We start from the raw sequence: 16502 nt of genomic DNA, 5'->3' as shown, positions 1-16502 counted from the left end.
GGTGCGATCCTGCATTTTGTTACACTTGAAAGTAAAAGGGGAGGGGACCGCTCCCAGCAATAACCCGAGTCCTGGGAGAGCGCCAAAACAACCCGCACTGCTCACAATGTGCCTGCAGCCGCGCCCAGGTGCCACCTCCACGGTCACATGGTCCTTTGACCCCAGCGGGCGGCGATAGAGAGATATTCAAGGCCTGCCCCGCTCCCTCTTACTGTACAGCCGTGGCGCCAGAGAACCCCTCCACACCGACGGCTGCCCAGCGTGGAGGTGCCACAGAGGGAAGAGGCATCGACATGGCGAGAGGCCCTGCGCTGGTTGCATGCAGTGCGCTCCACCGCCTGCAAACAAGAAGGAGGCCGCGGCAGCCGGTAAAAAGAGAGAACCTGCAGACAGCACCACCTAGCGGGCGCATGCCTGCGCCATGCCAAGCGTTGGAATTACTCGTTCCTAAGCAAAAGCACGCACAGCAGCACGACGCCCTACCGGCCAGCACGAGCAATAAGGCCGTCCTGCCGCCGCAAGCCAGCTGCTCCACGAAAGGTCCCAACACCTGCTCTAGGAAGCCAGCAAGTCCACGCACCTCGTTGTGCCAAGTCTGACGCGCCCCACAAAAGGCAGAGAGGTAGCAAGAGACACGCACAGGACACACTACAAGGGAAGTGGCGGGCCCAGCCCCCACTCCAACACTCCCTGGACTTACAGCACCCAGGGCACACCCAAGAGGGACATCGACAGCATTGCCCACCGCCAGTAGCCCTCCAGGAGCACGCATCTCCGCATACCTACCACAAGAAGGTACACCTGCCATTGCCACCAGCCCTGACGTCGGCGCCGCCCGGTGGCCAGCATTGCGCACCACACCCACATCTGCACACACGAGAGCGGTGCCACGTGCAGACAGCAACCAGGGCAAGCCACCGGAACGACCGCAGCACCACCTGTGCTTGGCCAGAGCAGATAGCCAGCTGTACCCCACGCCCGTCGTCCCAAGCAGCAAGGTAGGCCGGAAGGGAGGCCCGCTGCACCACTACCCAGCCAGGAAAGGCAGGATCAGAAGAAAGAAAGCGCAAAGGGATCCTAGCAGGAAGATCCCTACTGACACGTCCAAAAAGCAGTCAAGCACACTGACTGCCCGCCATGACCGACGTCAGCAGGCGAGAGCAGCAACACCGAAGATAACCCCCACCAGCAAGAGTGGACTACCAGCCAGACAGCAATGTCTTAAGGTCGCTGTCCCCACCAACAGCACAAGAAAGACTAGTACAGATCACGCACCACCAGTGGCTGTCCAACGCCACCACCGGAGAGGAGGTCGAATCCCTCGCTCCTACTGGAGTACAAACACCACCCCAGGCACACCGCATGCCAGGAGTAAGCGTCCAAGAGGAAGCCGGAACGCACTATGCCACATGCACGCAGAAGACAGCGCCAGTGAACCTGACGCATGGGCGAGCGCCCAGGAGATAGGGACATCTCCACAAAGTAACATTGCTGACCGCACGTAGGAGAGCATCTACATCTCCACCGCCCCAGCGAAGCATCCGCAGTGGGCCGAAGAAAACAGTGTCCTCCCTCGCACTGCCTCAAGACGGAGTCAGCAGAGACCCAAGACAGGCAACAGAGAAGCCACACACTCCATGTGGCAGGACGCCACAGCGACAGGTGCTCCGACAGCATTGGCGACACGGGACCAGACGTCACAGCGCACAGCGACAAAGGAGAATGTCACACAGAGTGACCAGTCCAGACGAGCGCAACAGAAGAAAGGAAGGCGCAGCCGCCAAGACGGCGCAGCCTCCAGGCTCAAGAAGCACATGCAAGTCATACGGACAGGACAGGCCTGCATCAGGCCCGCAAAAGGAAGGAAAGACACCTGTCACAAGAAGGACGCAACCAGTGAGATGTCCATGTGACGCAAACATGAGACACGTGGCAGGACGCCACATCCAAGGAAAAACCTGGTCGGAAGAAGTAGATGACAGTGGCATGACGCCATGGGGCAGACAATCACCACAGGCACGCAAGATGGAATGGAGAAGAGCGACAGGACAAAGGATTCACACCAACACTGAGGAAAGTGTTCATCAGCACGAGCCAGCCACTGGGGTGCAGAGACGTCACTGGAGACAGCTCCGCGGGAGGACCTACCATAAGCCGCTAGCAGCGCGATCTGCTTCCTGGCCCCACGCTTCACAGTTCGACCGTCCTCTCACCTGTCACAGGCTGCTTGGTTTTGATAGCACCACACCTCTCTGAGCACCTGACTGAAGACAATGGAGCGGTGCCACGAAGTCCCCCAAGTCCTCCTTACTCCTTAAGGTCACCCCGACAGAAGATAGCCGCCTGTTTGCCCACTGAAGAAAACCACTGTTCTGTTATCACCATCCAGGTGCATCATCACCAAGAAGCATCGCACCACCCGAGTGAATCCACACATGCTCCAGACAACCGGAGTTCAATGAGGTGAACCACCCAGGAACCTTCTGTGCACCCCGTCAACCTACAGCCTGCCGAAGTCGAGCACACCCGGCCATTGGAAGATCCATCCTTGGGGACTACACAAGACTTGGCCATGACCCTGTTGGGAGTTCAGCAGTGACCCACACAGTCACGTGGTAGTCCAGGGGACAAGGGCCTCGATGGAGTTCCCGTGCGAAGGGAGTCCGCGCAGGAGAGAAGCGTTGGCTGCAGCTCCACGTCAGGCGCAGGGAACATGGAGGTCACGGTTGAAGACTGGTCACCCACAAGATCGTCAGAGGAAGGTGCAGAACTCGAGTCCAAACGGCGAGGACGTCCAGACGAAGACACCACCATCGGAAGCTACATGAGGGACTTGGCTGTGAGTCCGTTGGCAGTTCCTCAGCGGCGCCTTCGCGCGGCTCTCACGCAGCCCTGCACGGTCCACACGGTCCCATGGAAGCCAGCAGGAAAGCCCTCCAAGAGACTCCAGTGAGAGAGTAGTCCAGGCAAAAGAGGTAAGTCGGATGTCGCTCAGCAGTCGGGAATAAGAAGGGTCGTCGAGCATGCTGCCTCCAGAGGAAAGCCTCACTCACAAAGATCGTCTCCAACAGCCGCAGGTTTTTGCCATCCACTGAAGGCTAAACGCCTGAGAGATCCTCCAGAGTGGATTCCACCTCAGCTCCAGATGCACCAGTACTGAACTCTATACATAGACTTCACCACTGCGAGACCAGGCCGGTCTACAGAACATCACTAAGGCAGATGAAGACATCCTGACCATGCGGTCCGAAGCTCCAGCGCCGCCTGGCTGACGGCCTGAATAGACTCATTTGGTGCCAGGTGTTATTTATTTGTTCTATTACAGGTTGGACTCTTTGCTTGTTTTTTTTTTATTAAAGTTTGGGAGGGATGTAGTGTCTGGCTGGATACATTCTAGTGTTCCTCCTGCGATGTAAGACACACTTTACACCTACCCACCACAGGAGTCACCAGTCAGGTGACACTGTTAATAAAGGGGTCCGGGTGCACATGCCCTGGGCCAGTTACTGTACCACACTAGCCTGTGTCTGTGTCCATTACTTTCTCACCATGTGGGCCTGAAGCCCAACACCACAGTCACCTCAGTCACGCCCAGGGCAGCGCACCAGGCCTCAATTCATCAGCGGCGCCAATCGGTGTCGTGAAGGGGAACCCCCTTAGCTCGGAGGTGCCTCGATGGATGCAGAGGGTCAAGATCAGAGGCAGGAAAGTCGACGCAGCAGGATTAATACAGGATGTTCGAGGTATATGAGCTGCAGATTACACACTGTGCATAGATCGCCATCTGGTGTTGGGCCAGGATGTTGCAGTTGTTTTTCTCTTGGAAAGTCTTTGGAAGTCGCGAGGTATGTGACTCCTGCTTTGGATCATATTGCGCATGGGCTTCGGCTCCATCCTCAGATTGTTTTTTTCCGCCATCGGGCTCGGATGTGTTCTTCGCGCTCCAGTTCGGAACCGTTCCAGTTTTCCTGTTTGGCGCGCAATCCTCCCCCCTTCGACGGTATTGTCTCGCTCGCGTTCTCCACACTCGACGCGACTCTCAACAATCGAAGTCTTCGTTTCCGGTCGTCGACGAAGGCCTTCGCGCCTACCTGGGCTCCGGTCCTGGCTGATGGAAAGGACGCCATTTCAAAAGTGTCCTCGATGTGGGTCGAAGTTTCCCCACACCGATCTCCATGAGGTGTGCAACCCCTGCCTCTCTCCAGAACACGAGGCAAGGGACTGTCCAGCTTGCGCCTCCTTCCGATCGAAGAAGACGATCCGGGACCGACGAGCAAGGAGAACAATGGCTCACTCGTCGACTTCGATCCCCGACGACATCTTCGCAGAAGGCGTCGATGTTCCGGAACAACAGCACACCGAAGAGGGCCTCGTCAGCGCCTCCGAAGCTGACGACTCCGACGTCGAGGACATCACTCCGGCACAGAGGGGCGTGAGTACAGACGTCGACCCCGACCCTAAACCCCCCTCCACGCCATTGAAAAAGGCTTCGGTCACACCTTCGGGCCTAGGTATGCACCAAAAGACTGCTTCCCATACCTCGCTTCCGGGCCCGGTTAAGAAGCCCATCAAGCCTTCAGGCAGCTCGGGCTCGAGCCAGCCTACCCTCGGTGCCGAAAACATCTCATCGGCACCGAAAAAGAAAACGCCCCTTTCCTCGTCCGCGCCGAGCTTGACACCGAAGCACTCGGCGCCGAAGACTGACACCGGCTCCTCGGCACCGATAACATCCTCGGAGCCGAACAAGAAGCCGAAAAGCCTCGACTCTCAAACCTCAAAGCCGAAACCCACCTCGGAACCGAGGAAATCAAAGGACACTTCTAAACCCCACGGTTCCAAACCAAAAACCAGTGCCGAATCGACGCCTAAAAAACCCACTGCTCCGACACCATCGGCACCGAAGGAGCTGACCCTTACAGAGGAACTGTTTCGACCCGATCCTTACCAAAAAACCCTCGTAAAGGATCCAAAGACTGGGCATTTAACACTTAGCACCAGAAAAAGATCACTGGACAAGCCTGCACCAGCTCCACCACAAAAAAGGAGAGACTTTGCCACCTCCCCTTTGAGGATTCCTTCACCTCCTCCTCCTCCTCCCCCACCCCATCATTCTCCCACACCATCTCCAGATGAGGATGATGATGATGATGATGACATTATCTACGACACAGGGGACGGGGCGGACAACCAACCAACAGGGGACCCTACTCCTACAGGCTCCCCAGACCCATGGGATGATTACAACATCCCAGATGTCCCTAACGTCCCGCAGGACGATCTTTACCCTTCTAGACCCTCCCCCCAGAGGACACGATGGGCTTTAACCAGCTACTCCATAGGGCTGCCCACTACCACGGGGTTGATCTCCACACAGACCCCTTAGAGGAGGATTTCCTCTTAGATACATTCGACACTGTACAGAGGTCCACCTCAATTCTGCCCATGCTTAAGGGGGTTATTAAGCACGCACCAGAGGTCTTTAAAGACCCGGTTAGGGCCAGGGTCATTAACCCTCGCATTGAGAAAAAATACAAGGCCGCCCCAACAGATCCAACCTACATTAAAGGCCCCAACCACTAGACTCCCTGGTAGTCTCCAATGCACGGAAACGTGCCAATTCCCAGGCATCAGGTGAGGCTCCACCGCCAGATAAGGAGTCTAAACTCCTGGACGCCTCTGGCAAGCGGACAGCATCCCAAGCGGCCAACATATGGCGCATTGCTAACACCCAAGCATTCCTAGCCAGATATGACAGGGCACATTATGATGAGCTGGAGTCAATAATGCAACACCTCCCTGACAAATATAAACATAGCGCCAACAAACTAATTCAGGAGGGTAAAACTATCACTAATACCTCCATCCGTTGTGCCCTCGATGCAGCTGACACCGCCTCGAGGGCAATAAATACTAGCATCCTTCTGTGTAGGCATGCCTGGCTACGCATTTCAGGGTTCAGACCTGAGGTTCAGAGTTCCATCCTCAACCACCCCTTTGATGAGAAACACCTGTTTGGCCCTAATGTCGATGTAGCCCTCGAAAAAATGAAAAATGACACACACACGGCAAAATCTATGGGAGCCTTGCAGTCGCAAGCTCCCAGGCGCTCCTTACGCCGTTTCTCCTTTAGAAGCACCACCAGAGGCTACTCCTCCGACAGCGCCTCCACTTCCTACAAGGCCCCTACCCAATCCACCTTCACAAGGGGTTACCAAAGAGGCAGTTACAGGGGTAACAACAACAAAGGCAGAGGCAAAACTAACACCTCCCGCTCTCTGCCTCCACCCCCACCCAGTGACTTCCCTCCACTCCCCCCAGACTATTCCACTCCAGTCGGGGGCACACTCCACAATTTCCTTCCTGTCTGGGCTATCATCACCTCAGACAGATGGGTGCAAAAGATATTTCAATCAGGCTACTGTCTAGAACTAACATCTACCCCCCCAACCATGCCACCCAAACAGCGCCCAATGTCACAGGAACATTTGTCACTTTTAAAGCAGGAGGTGATCTCCCTCCTGCAAAAAAAATGCAATAGAACCAGTTCCTACCCACCAACAAAACAAGGGAGTTTACTCCCTATATTTTCTCATACCAAAGAAGGACGGCTCTCTAAGACCCATTCTGGACCTCAGACCCCTAAACCAATACATACACTCAGACCACTTTCACATGGTCACACTCCAGCAGGTGCCTCCTCTGCTTTCCCAGGACGACTTCCTGACCACCATAGACCTCAAGGACCCCTATTTCCACATTCCCGTTCACAACACTCACAGGAAGTTTCTCAGATTCGTAGTGGATGGTCAGCACTACCAATTCAAAGTACTCCCCTTCGGAGTCACCACAGTGCCACGAGTGTTTACCAAGTGCCTAGCGGTAGTGGCAGCACACCTGAGAAGACAACATATCCACGTCTTCCCATACCTAGACAACTGGCTCATAAAAGCCAGCTCATACAACCAGTGTGTACAACACACTCACGCCACTATCCAACTACTTCACGACCTGGGCTTCACAGTAAGCTACGCCAAGTCCCATCTGCATCCGTCCCACGTACAACAATACCTCGGTGCCACCTAAAACACCTCAAGAGCGTTAGCCTACCCCAGTCCTGCCAGGATAGCAAGCATACAGGCTCTTCGCGCCAAATTTCAACCACAACACTCTCTTCCAGCCCGAGTGTTTATGCTCCTTATAGGGATGATGGCCTCTTGCATATTCATAGTACCTCATGCAAGACTACAGATGCGTCCTCTCCAAGAGTGCTTAGCACGCCAATGGAACCAGGCTCAGGGTCAATTATCAGATCTGGTGTTGGTAGACAGTCGTGCCCATCGCTCTCTGCAGTGGTGGACCACCAAAAACCTTTCCAAAGGGCGACCGTTCCTAGAGCCGGTTCCTCAAATAGTTCTAACTGCGGACGCATCGCTCTCCGGCTGGGGAGCTCACCTACTACATCACACCATGCAGGGCAGGTGAACACCTCAACAAAAGTTACTCCACATCAACCATCTGGAGTTACTGGCCATATTCCTAGCCCTAAAAGCCTTTCAAACACACGTCTCACGCAAGGCTGTCTTAGTCCGCACAGACAACAAGACAGCCATGTACTACATCCAAAAACAAGGCGGCACACACTCTCTGCAGCTCTCTCAGCTAGCACAGAGCATATGGAGATGGGCCATACCTCAAAACATTTTTCTCCTAGCCCAACATGTCCCAGGAGTGCAAAACACCATTGCAGATCTGTTGAGCCGTCAAACACAACAGATCCACGAGTGGGAACTTCATCCACAAGTTCTTCAACCATTCTTTCAAATGTGGGGGCAACCACAGATAGACCTCTTCGCCACCCACGAAAACACCAAATGCCCAAGCTTCGCCGCCAGATTTCCATACCCATTGTCCAAAGGCAATGCAATATGGATGAACTGGTCAGGCAGATTTGCGTACGCTTTTCCACCTCTCCCACTCATTCCATGAGTGGTGCGCAAACTACAGCAACATTCCCTAACTCTCATCCTAGTTGCTCCGACTTGGGCCAGACAAACGTGGTACACCACATTGCTGGAACTCTCCGTAGTTCCGCACCAAAAGTTACACCTCTCTCCACGCCTCTTAACCTAGAACCATGGAGAGATCAGACACCTGGACCCAGCTCAGCTCAACCTTGCGATCTGGCTCCTGAAATCCTAGAATTTGGTTACCTTAATCTTCCCCCTGACTGTATGAACGTCATTAAAGAAGCTAGACGACCTACCACTAGAGCTTGCTACGCAGCCAAGTGGAAACGTTTCATGATCTATTCTCACAACAATAACGTCAATCCCTTAGATGTGTCTATCCAACACATCATAGGCTACTTACTACACCTACAAAGATGCTACCTAGCCTACACGTCTATTAGACTACACCTTTCTGCCATAGCAACGTATCTACAAAATAGACAGCATCTATCACTCTTCAGAGTACCTGCCATAAAAGCCTTCATGGAAGGCCTTAAGAGAATAATTCCCCCCAGAGTGCCACCCTCACCTGTGTGGAACCTAAACATCGTTCTCACAAGACTAATGGGGCCTCCATTTGAACCTCTACATAAATGTGAGCTTCAATTTTTAACATGGAAAACTGCTTTCCTTGTAGCCATTACTTCGCTCAGAAGGGTCAGTGAGATACAAGCACTCACCATTCAAGAACCCTTTCTGCAAATGCATCATAATACGGTTGTTCTCCACACTAATCCAAAATTCCTTCCTAAAGTCATTTCTCCCTTTCACCTCAATCAATCTGTGGAACTGCCCTTATTCTTCTCGCAGCCACAAACCTTTGCAGAACGAGCTCTACACACCCTAGATGTCAAAAGAGCTTTACTCTACTACATCGAGAGAACACAACCTTTTCGTAAGACCAAACAACTATTTGTGTCTTTCTCACCACCACACAAAGGCAACCCCATCTCCAAATCTGGGATAGCTAGGTGGATTGTTAAATGCATACAGATTTGCTACCACAAAGCAAAACGAACGCTATCTGTTTCCCCTAAAGCCTACTCTACACGTAAGATAGGGGCTTCCATGGCATTTTTAGGGAACATCCCCTTAGATGATATCTGCAAAGCAGCTACATGGTCTACACCGCACACTTTCACTAAATACTATTGTGTAGATGTGAAAACTAAGCAACAAGCTAGTGTGGGCCAGGCTGTTCTCAAAACACTGTTTCAAACAACTGCAACAGATACTGGTGGTCGCCGCTAGGAGCGAACTGCTATATAATCTATGCACAGTGTGTAATCTGCAGCTCATATGCCTCGAACGGAATATGCTACTTACCAGTATGCATCTGTTCTTGGCATGTAGAGCTGCAGATCTACACACGCCCACCCGCCTCACCGGCTACCTTTATCTGTTCCAGTTTGATCTTATTTAGATACAGCACACATGGGCATCTTTTCTGTTTCTTACAAAGCTCCATCATTTCCCCGCTGGCGAAAAACAATCTGAGGATGGAGCCGAAGCCCATGCGCAATATGATCCAAAGGAGGAGTCACATACCTCGTGACTTCCAAAGACTTTCCAAGAGAAAAACAACGGCAACATCCGGGCCTAACACCAGATGGCGATCTATGCACAGTGTGTAGATCTGCAGCTCTACATGCCAAGAACAGATGCATACTGGTAAGTAGCATATTCCTTCTTTGGGCTACGGGAGCTTCCCTAAGGTGCATCTGCCATGTCGGACCGCCAGATCACGCCCCCGTGTTTGTGTTGTTTTGGACTGTGATGGCCTTTCTTGCTACAGTTGGGAAGAGGTCGAAGAAGTAGTTGGTCTATTCTGGGTGGAAGGGTAGGTGAGGTAGTTACGGATTTGGCTTACACTTTGGAAGGTACCTCTTGTTGGGACGGCTGTGCCTTTGATTCTCACAGTTGCACAGTGTTGATGCTGACCGAATAAGGAGTTATTAATAAATTGTGATCTTTAAATCCCTTTTCTCAATTAAATGATGCTAATTTGTGAGATCAAAATACTTCAGTTTTCAAGGTGCCTACGATTTGAATTTATGGGTTTCTTTCAGTTTTGGCAAACCTGGCAGTGACTTACGTGGATGCCATTCGCAGCGGGACAGTGCCTTGCATAGAGAACACCGTGCTTGCTCTTGCACAGATTGAGAACTCTGCAGCCGTCCAGGAGGCTTTCGCGCACTACGAGAAGCAGATGAGGGAACGAGCGAAATTCCCAACGGCAACTGTGAAAGTGTTGCTAGACCTGCACGCTGAGTGTGAGAAAGAGGCCATCAAAATCTTCATGGACCGCTCCTTTAAGGATGAAGATCACGAGTTTCAGAAGCAACTGGGGGTAATTTGACGAATCAGCCATTTTGTTTTTCTTTTTTTATCTTCTATTTTTCTTCAGATCTGGAGAGGCCACATCAATCCTATTTCAGTAGCACATGTTTGCACCTCCTCTCCCTTGTTTAATTATGCACCCCAAAAGTAAGCATGCGTAAGAATTATTTATGCACCCGACTTTATAAAACACACCAACCACTTTACCTAATGTGTATTTCCGGTACATATCATACACCCGTTAATTATCACATTTGCTGTTCATGTAGAATCTGGTGAAAGACAGAGCTGAAAAGTTTGGTGCAGAGAATGAGCAGCGGTCCACTGATATCTGCAGAGATCTGCTCCAGAAGCTTTCATCGACCATGGAAGGAAAGATTTCAAATGGGGATTATGCGAGGCCAGGAGGATACTTACCGTTTGTCGAGGATCAAAAGGAAATAACAGAAAAATACAAGCAGACACCTGGGAAAGGAGTAAAGGTATGGATGATAACATATTCAAAGATCGCATAATACTTATGCTTTATAAGAATTTAGGCGCTATGTGTTTTTAAATCGCATAGCCCCAGGAGAGAAATAACATGGTCCTTCAGTGAATGATTAAATCACGTATGCATTGTGTCGTGCTACAATAAACACTCCATGACCCATTATGAGCTGTATCGTGCTACAATAAACACTCCATGACCCATTATGCGCTGTATCGTGCTACAATAAACACTCCATGACCCATTATTCGCTGTATCGTGCTACAAGAAACACTCCATGACCTATGCGTAGTGTGAAAGGACATTTTATTAGGACATGGTTGCGCATCAATAACTTTATTATTCATTAACAACAACTCATAGCTAAGACAACCATCCCCCAACATCACTCGTCCAATCACTTCTCACAGCAACTTCCAACCCCAACCATCATTTCTCAGTCCAACCTTTCCCGACAAGCTACCGCCCCCGGCTTTTCCTCCTGCGCACTGTTCTTCTCCCCCTCCCTGAGGATGTTGAAGAGCCCGCATGTGACATTTCACCCCCCAAGACTTCTGCCCCGCCTGCTAACCCTGCAACCCATCCTAATTTTGGCATAGGAAAAACTTGTACATTCGACAAAACCCCACTAGGGTGACCAACTGGCATGGCTGCAAATTCAGGATGGTAAGAGGAAAAATTCAAGACAAAGGGTCAAAATTCAGGACACAAATTCAGGACAGAAGGTCAAAATTCAGGACAACAATTTGAGACAAAATAGGTTTTACAGACACATCAGAGGAGGTCGCGCAATAGTATTTAAGTAACTAAGTAGACATCCCAAAAAAGTTTATTATGTCCCTCCTCAAGCAATCCACTTTGTATTGCAGTACCCAGTTCAAATTTTATTTTTGTCATGCCAGCCAGAGCCTGGTTTTAGTCAGTCTGTTACCCTTGATATATGGCCCTTGGGCATGTTTACTTTGCAAGGGGACTGATCTGGAGGGAAGGGTGGCCATCAGAGGAATAAACTTACCCTACTCAAGAAGTAAATGGCCTTAGTAGGGACAACTAAATAATTCAGATGAGGATGAACTCCAGAATGGCATCTCCAGCCCATGGATTCCGACTGGGGGACGAGAGAGGGAATTGAAGTCTTTGTAGACCAATGGTTGTTTTTCCTTACTCAGGGCGCACTCCTTGTTTGATCGCCCAGGCAAACCTATTGCCAGTCTGGGCTTGACAAAGGATCCACAAGAGCTGTCGAAAACACACACAAATTTATAAAGCTCCAGCAGCCTTAGAAATATTTTTCAATGTGAGTATTCGGCTGAAAGAGCAGGATAGAAAAGCTTTGTAAAGTACTGTGAACTTCTTTCTGGACAAGCACTGACTATGCCAGGGGAGGGATACAAAAGAGGATATATGCGGAAAAGGCCAGAGAGTGCTGCAAGACCATAGCAGCCTTTCAGGATGAGTGCCACCCTAAGTCAGCAGCAATGCACTGCAAGGGGCCAGGATTTGTGTGCCGCTTATGACCCTTCAACAAAAAGGACATATCACCCCTCACCACAAAGGGCATATCATTATATATGATATTTATTTAATTGTATGGAATATACATGAACTCTCTTTTAAGTATAAGCCGGGTGTCAATGATTATATAACATTAGAGACTGAAACCTGTGGGGGTGGAGTGTTGACGCTGTGATAATTTTCCCGCCAGTAGGCCCATATTAACCAAATTTCATTACCCACATGATGTGGCAACCAGCCATTTTCAAATTATAGCAACATGCATTCAACAATGAATGCTACCTGGCCACAATTTCGCTGTTGAATTTTCATCATCCCCCACAATATCTTCATTGAGCATTTTGTATATGATAATCCAAAGTTATTTAATTGGGATCCCCTTCTGAGCCAGGAGTTCATATAAATCTGGCAACTCATTGTACCTACAGGCCAAAAGTGCCTTGACATGACATTAGCACATGGCTCACGGTCTGGCAAAAAACCAAAATTGAACGGACACAAAAGGAGAAATGAGTCGGAATTCTTTGCTGGCTTTGATCATCATGTCCACGTATTCCGCTTTTTGGTGACTTACATTCTAAGAATTTTTGCAACTACTTCAAGAAAGACCCATTGGTCTAGATTTTAAGTACTGGAATCTTATTACAGGAGGCCAGGCAAGATGCAGATAGAATAATCCAAGCACCTTATGTCCCATATATGCAAATGCCATGTAGTTTTTCTGGTCTTCTTTTCTTGGGTTGAAAGAGGCATTGGCATCAATCCAAGTGTTTCTCTATCAACAGTGTGGCTAAAGACAGAGGAGCATATAACAAGAATAACTTCCTATTTACCGAGTTTATTTTAGCCCAACTGAGTTGTAATCAGTTTATCAGACTTGGAATGATGAATAGCTGAACGAGCCCTGACAGGATTCAGACCTGTGTGCTGTAGGATATATGGAAGTCAGCAACGGGAATTTGGCTCACTGTGTCATCTTATAGTTTACAGTGCTATTGCACGTTTTTACATACTGTTTGATAAAGTAGAAAATATACAGTTAGAGGACCATATGCTCTTTGCCAAACTTCTGGCTGTCCCACTGTTTGCCATACAGCAGTTGAAAATAAATTACACATCACCTGGTTTTAAGCTGTTCCATCTCTGTGCCCTTTTCTTTCTCAAGTTTGCAGTGTGCCTCTCTGTGTGTCTTGAACTCGTCTTCCAGGGCTTGCTCTGCCCTAATCTTTTGGTCTTTCAGTAGTTTTTCGAGTTCATGAACTCTGTAAATAACTTGTCATCAGCAAGCTCCAAGGATTCCAGAAGTTAGCACCTCCCAAGCAGCCGTTACATTTGCCAAGTAACCATTAACACACATTTGCATTTCTTTGGGGAAGCAGACACCCTGGGCTTATTTTTTCAGCCGTCTGCCCCTACCTCCTGAATGCAGCACAGGAGACTCCCTTGCACTTCAGCTTGGGAATCTAAATTGTGGCAAATAATTTATGGTATTTATCTGACAAGCTAAAATTACGGACAAATGCTGTCCGTTAAGACATTCATCACGGACAACGGACAAAAGGGCTAATTTACGGACAGTCTGTGAAATTTACGGACGGTTGGTCACCCTAAACCCCACTCCTTTGACCCTCTCATAATGTAGGGTGGGCGTACAAATTGGATCTCTTCCCCACTAGCCCCCACCCTGGTGATGCACAGGATCTAGAAGAGGCCGTTCCTGCCTCACCCTACCCTTATATGCAAATCAGATGACACGCCCCTTTCCCCCTGAGCAACCTATTCCCACCCATGTCCTGTTTAGGCACAAATTCCCCCACGGAAAGACTAGCCTGCGCCTTTCTTTCCCTAGGGGCCGTCATTATCACATTCCAAGCAGAAATGCTTCACTTTAACTTGGTATGAACTGTTGGAAAGGGATAAATGTATTTACTGAAGAAAACATGCAATAGGATAACAAAAATGTCAATTTACTTCCTTGGCGATTACATAAATGACAGGGCTTTTTAGGAAAATGATCTTAGGTTATGTTAATATAATGTATCTCTAAAATAAGATATTGGGTTGTATTGAGCTACTGAGTAGTCATGACATAACAAAGATTGAAAGCATGGAACTAAAAGTTTTTTTTTTAGTTTTTTTAATAAACATTTTATTTTCTGTTTTGAAACACCCTTAATGGGACTGGACAAAATAAATTAAACAAATAAACCACTGCCACCGTCTGTCACTAGGGTAGACACAGGTGATCATGGTAAATACAACTTTTTTCTCAAGTTACACTTGCACAGTTCAATATGCACTGTCGAGGAAAGGCAGATTATACAAACCAGAAGCCTCCATGATATGAACACCCTTTCACCTCCTCGTACCCAGGCTGATATACCATAATCTACAACATGTGGGTGATAAATAATCTAATCAACCATGCAGCTTCTCCATGATTCACCATGGCCAAGTCATTCAGCATAACCACCCAACTGAGTATGTCTGTTATTGCTTTAGGATCTCTCCTAACCATTTTAAGACGCACTTGCTGTGCCGTTGCCCACTTCGACATCTTCAATCCATGTTTGTAGCCGATGAGCCTCCCACTGCAACCATTCTATGGCATTGCGTATATTAGCTAATAAATCAAAAATTGCAAATTCAAGTTGTATTCCTCTATTTTCCATTTGTGAACTACACTCAGTGCACGTTGTTTAAATGTACGCTCCAGGGGCAGGGATGTGACTTCATGCACACTCTGCACAATATACTCCCAGTAAGCTGAAAGCTGTCTGCCGGACCGGGCCCTGTGAAATAATGTGTCAGTATTCCCACAATGCGGCATGCTGATGGCTACTCTGAGTTTATTCTGCCAAGCTTTACTGGGTCAAGGTAAATATGGTGAAGCACATTGAAAAGTATTAGTTTAAATCAACCATTATTGGAGAGCTCCAATAATTGGGGACACACGTGTGCCCTGTCTGCATCTGAAATAAGTATTTGCAGATCCTCTTCCCGGGATTGTTTTACCATTGAAGTTTTTTCCCACGTATTTTAATACTTACTCTGGAAAAATCGAGATCTGGCCCTGGCCTTTAGATCAAATAGTTTCAAGAGTTTGGTGGCATAGGCACATGTGAGAAGTCCCTCCAGCTCTCTGGAAATGCCTGACAGTTTAGCATATTGGAGCAGTTGTGTGGGACCTAATGCTTTCTGGGCATCCATGAACGTAATGAAGGTGTCTCCAGGATAAAGGTCACCTAGGGTGACACATCTACCTCTCCCCAGCGGTTCGCTGTTCTATCTTGAAATATATAACAAAAGAGCTGAACCCATCAAATGTCCAATTCCCTAAAAACTGTCAATTGTTGTAGGACCGTTTTCATTGCCATGCCCTACGCTTTCCCCACCTGTCTCATCAGGTAGAGGAATATGCTGAGGATATCGCCTCCCACCCCTCATCAAAAGCAACAGGATGAGTTCAGCATTGATGGAGCCTTGTAGAAGTCTTTATTCCCAGTTATGGTCCCGGGAGCACCATTTCGCCACATGTTGGAGCTGACTTGCCAGATAATATAATTCTTGGTCTGGGAGCGTCAAGTCTCCATCTGCTCACTCCACTTTAACTGTGCTGAACTTTACACAGCACAGTTTATCAGCCAAAACGAAGGTATTCATTAGTTTATCATGCTCCTTAAAAGAGTGTTTAGGGATAAGATATATAGAGTTCTGGATCACATATAGACATCTGGGTAGGAACACCATTTTAACAAGGGCAATATATTCCATTATTGAGATGGGGGAGTGAATTGTGGAACCCAAGTGACTCACTCAGGCCTTGTTTAATTTTTCCCATATTAAATGCTTGTAATTGTTCTGCTGTTTGGTCCACCTGAATGCTCAGATATTGGAATTTGTCCTTTTTCCACTTGAGACCCAATAACACAAGATCAGTGGTGGGGCAGGCAATCGAACCCCCCAACATGAATATTAACATTTTAGCCCAACAACCTCTCCAGCTCATTCAGGTGTAAGGGGACTGATTCAAGTGGGTGAGTAACACTGATTAGCATGTCATCTGCATACATTGGCACAGTATGTTGCATCCCAGTAACCTTCATTGCCCAGTGCAGCAAAGTATTTCTATGAGCTATTGCCAGGGG

The 16502-nt window shown here is 48.9% G+C and overlaps 1 protein-coding gene across 2 annotated transcripts in view; it reads left to right on the top strand.

Moving 5' to 3' along the window:
- LOC146784477 (guanylate-binding protein 7-like) overlaps positions 1 to 16502 on the top strand; it is a 189106-nt gene that overhangs the window by 123302 nt on the left and 49302 nt on the right. For both annotated transcript variants that reach the window (XM_085633277.1, XM_085633278.1), the window contains exons 7-8: positions 10079 to 10359; positions 10619 to 10831. In XM_085633277.1, the coding sequence (XP_085489403.1) occupies positions 10079 to 10359; positions 10619 to 10831 (494 nt within the window). The remainder of the gene's footprint in view (positions 1 to 10078; positions 10360 to 10618; positions 10832 to 16502) is intronic.

This window comes from Triturus cristatus, chromosome 11 (genome assembly GCF_964204655.1).
Source record: "Triturus cristatus chromosome 11, aTriCri1.1, whole genome shotgun sequence".
NCBI lineage: Eukaryota > Metazoa > Chordata > Amphibia > Caudata > Salamandridae > Triturus > Triturus cristatus.
This window is presented reverse-complemented; position numbering and strand designations above follow the sequence as displayed.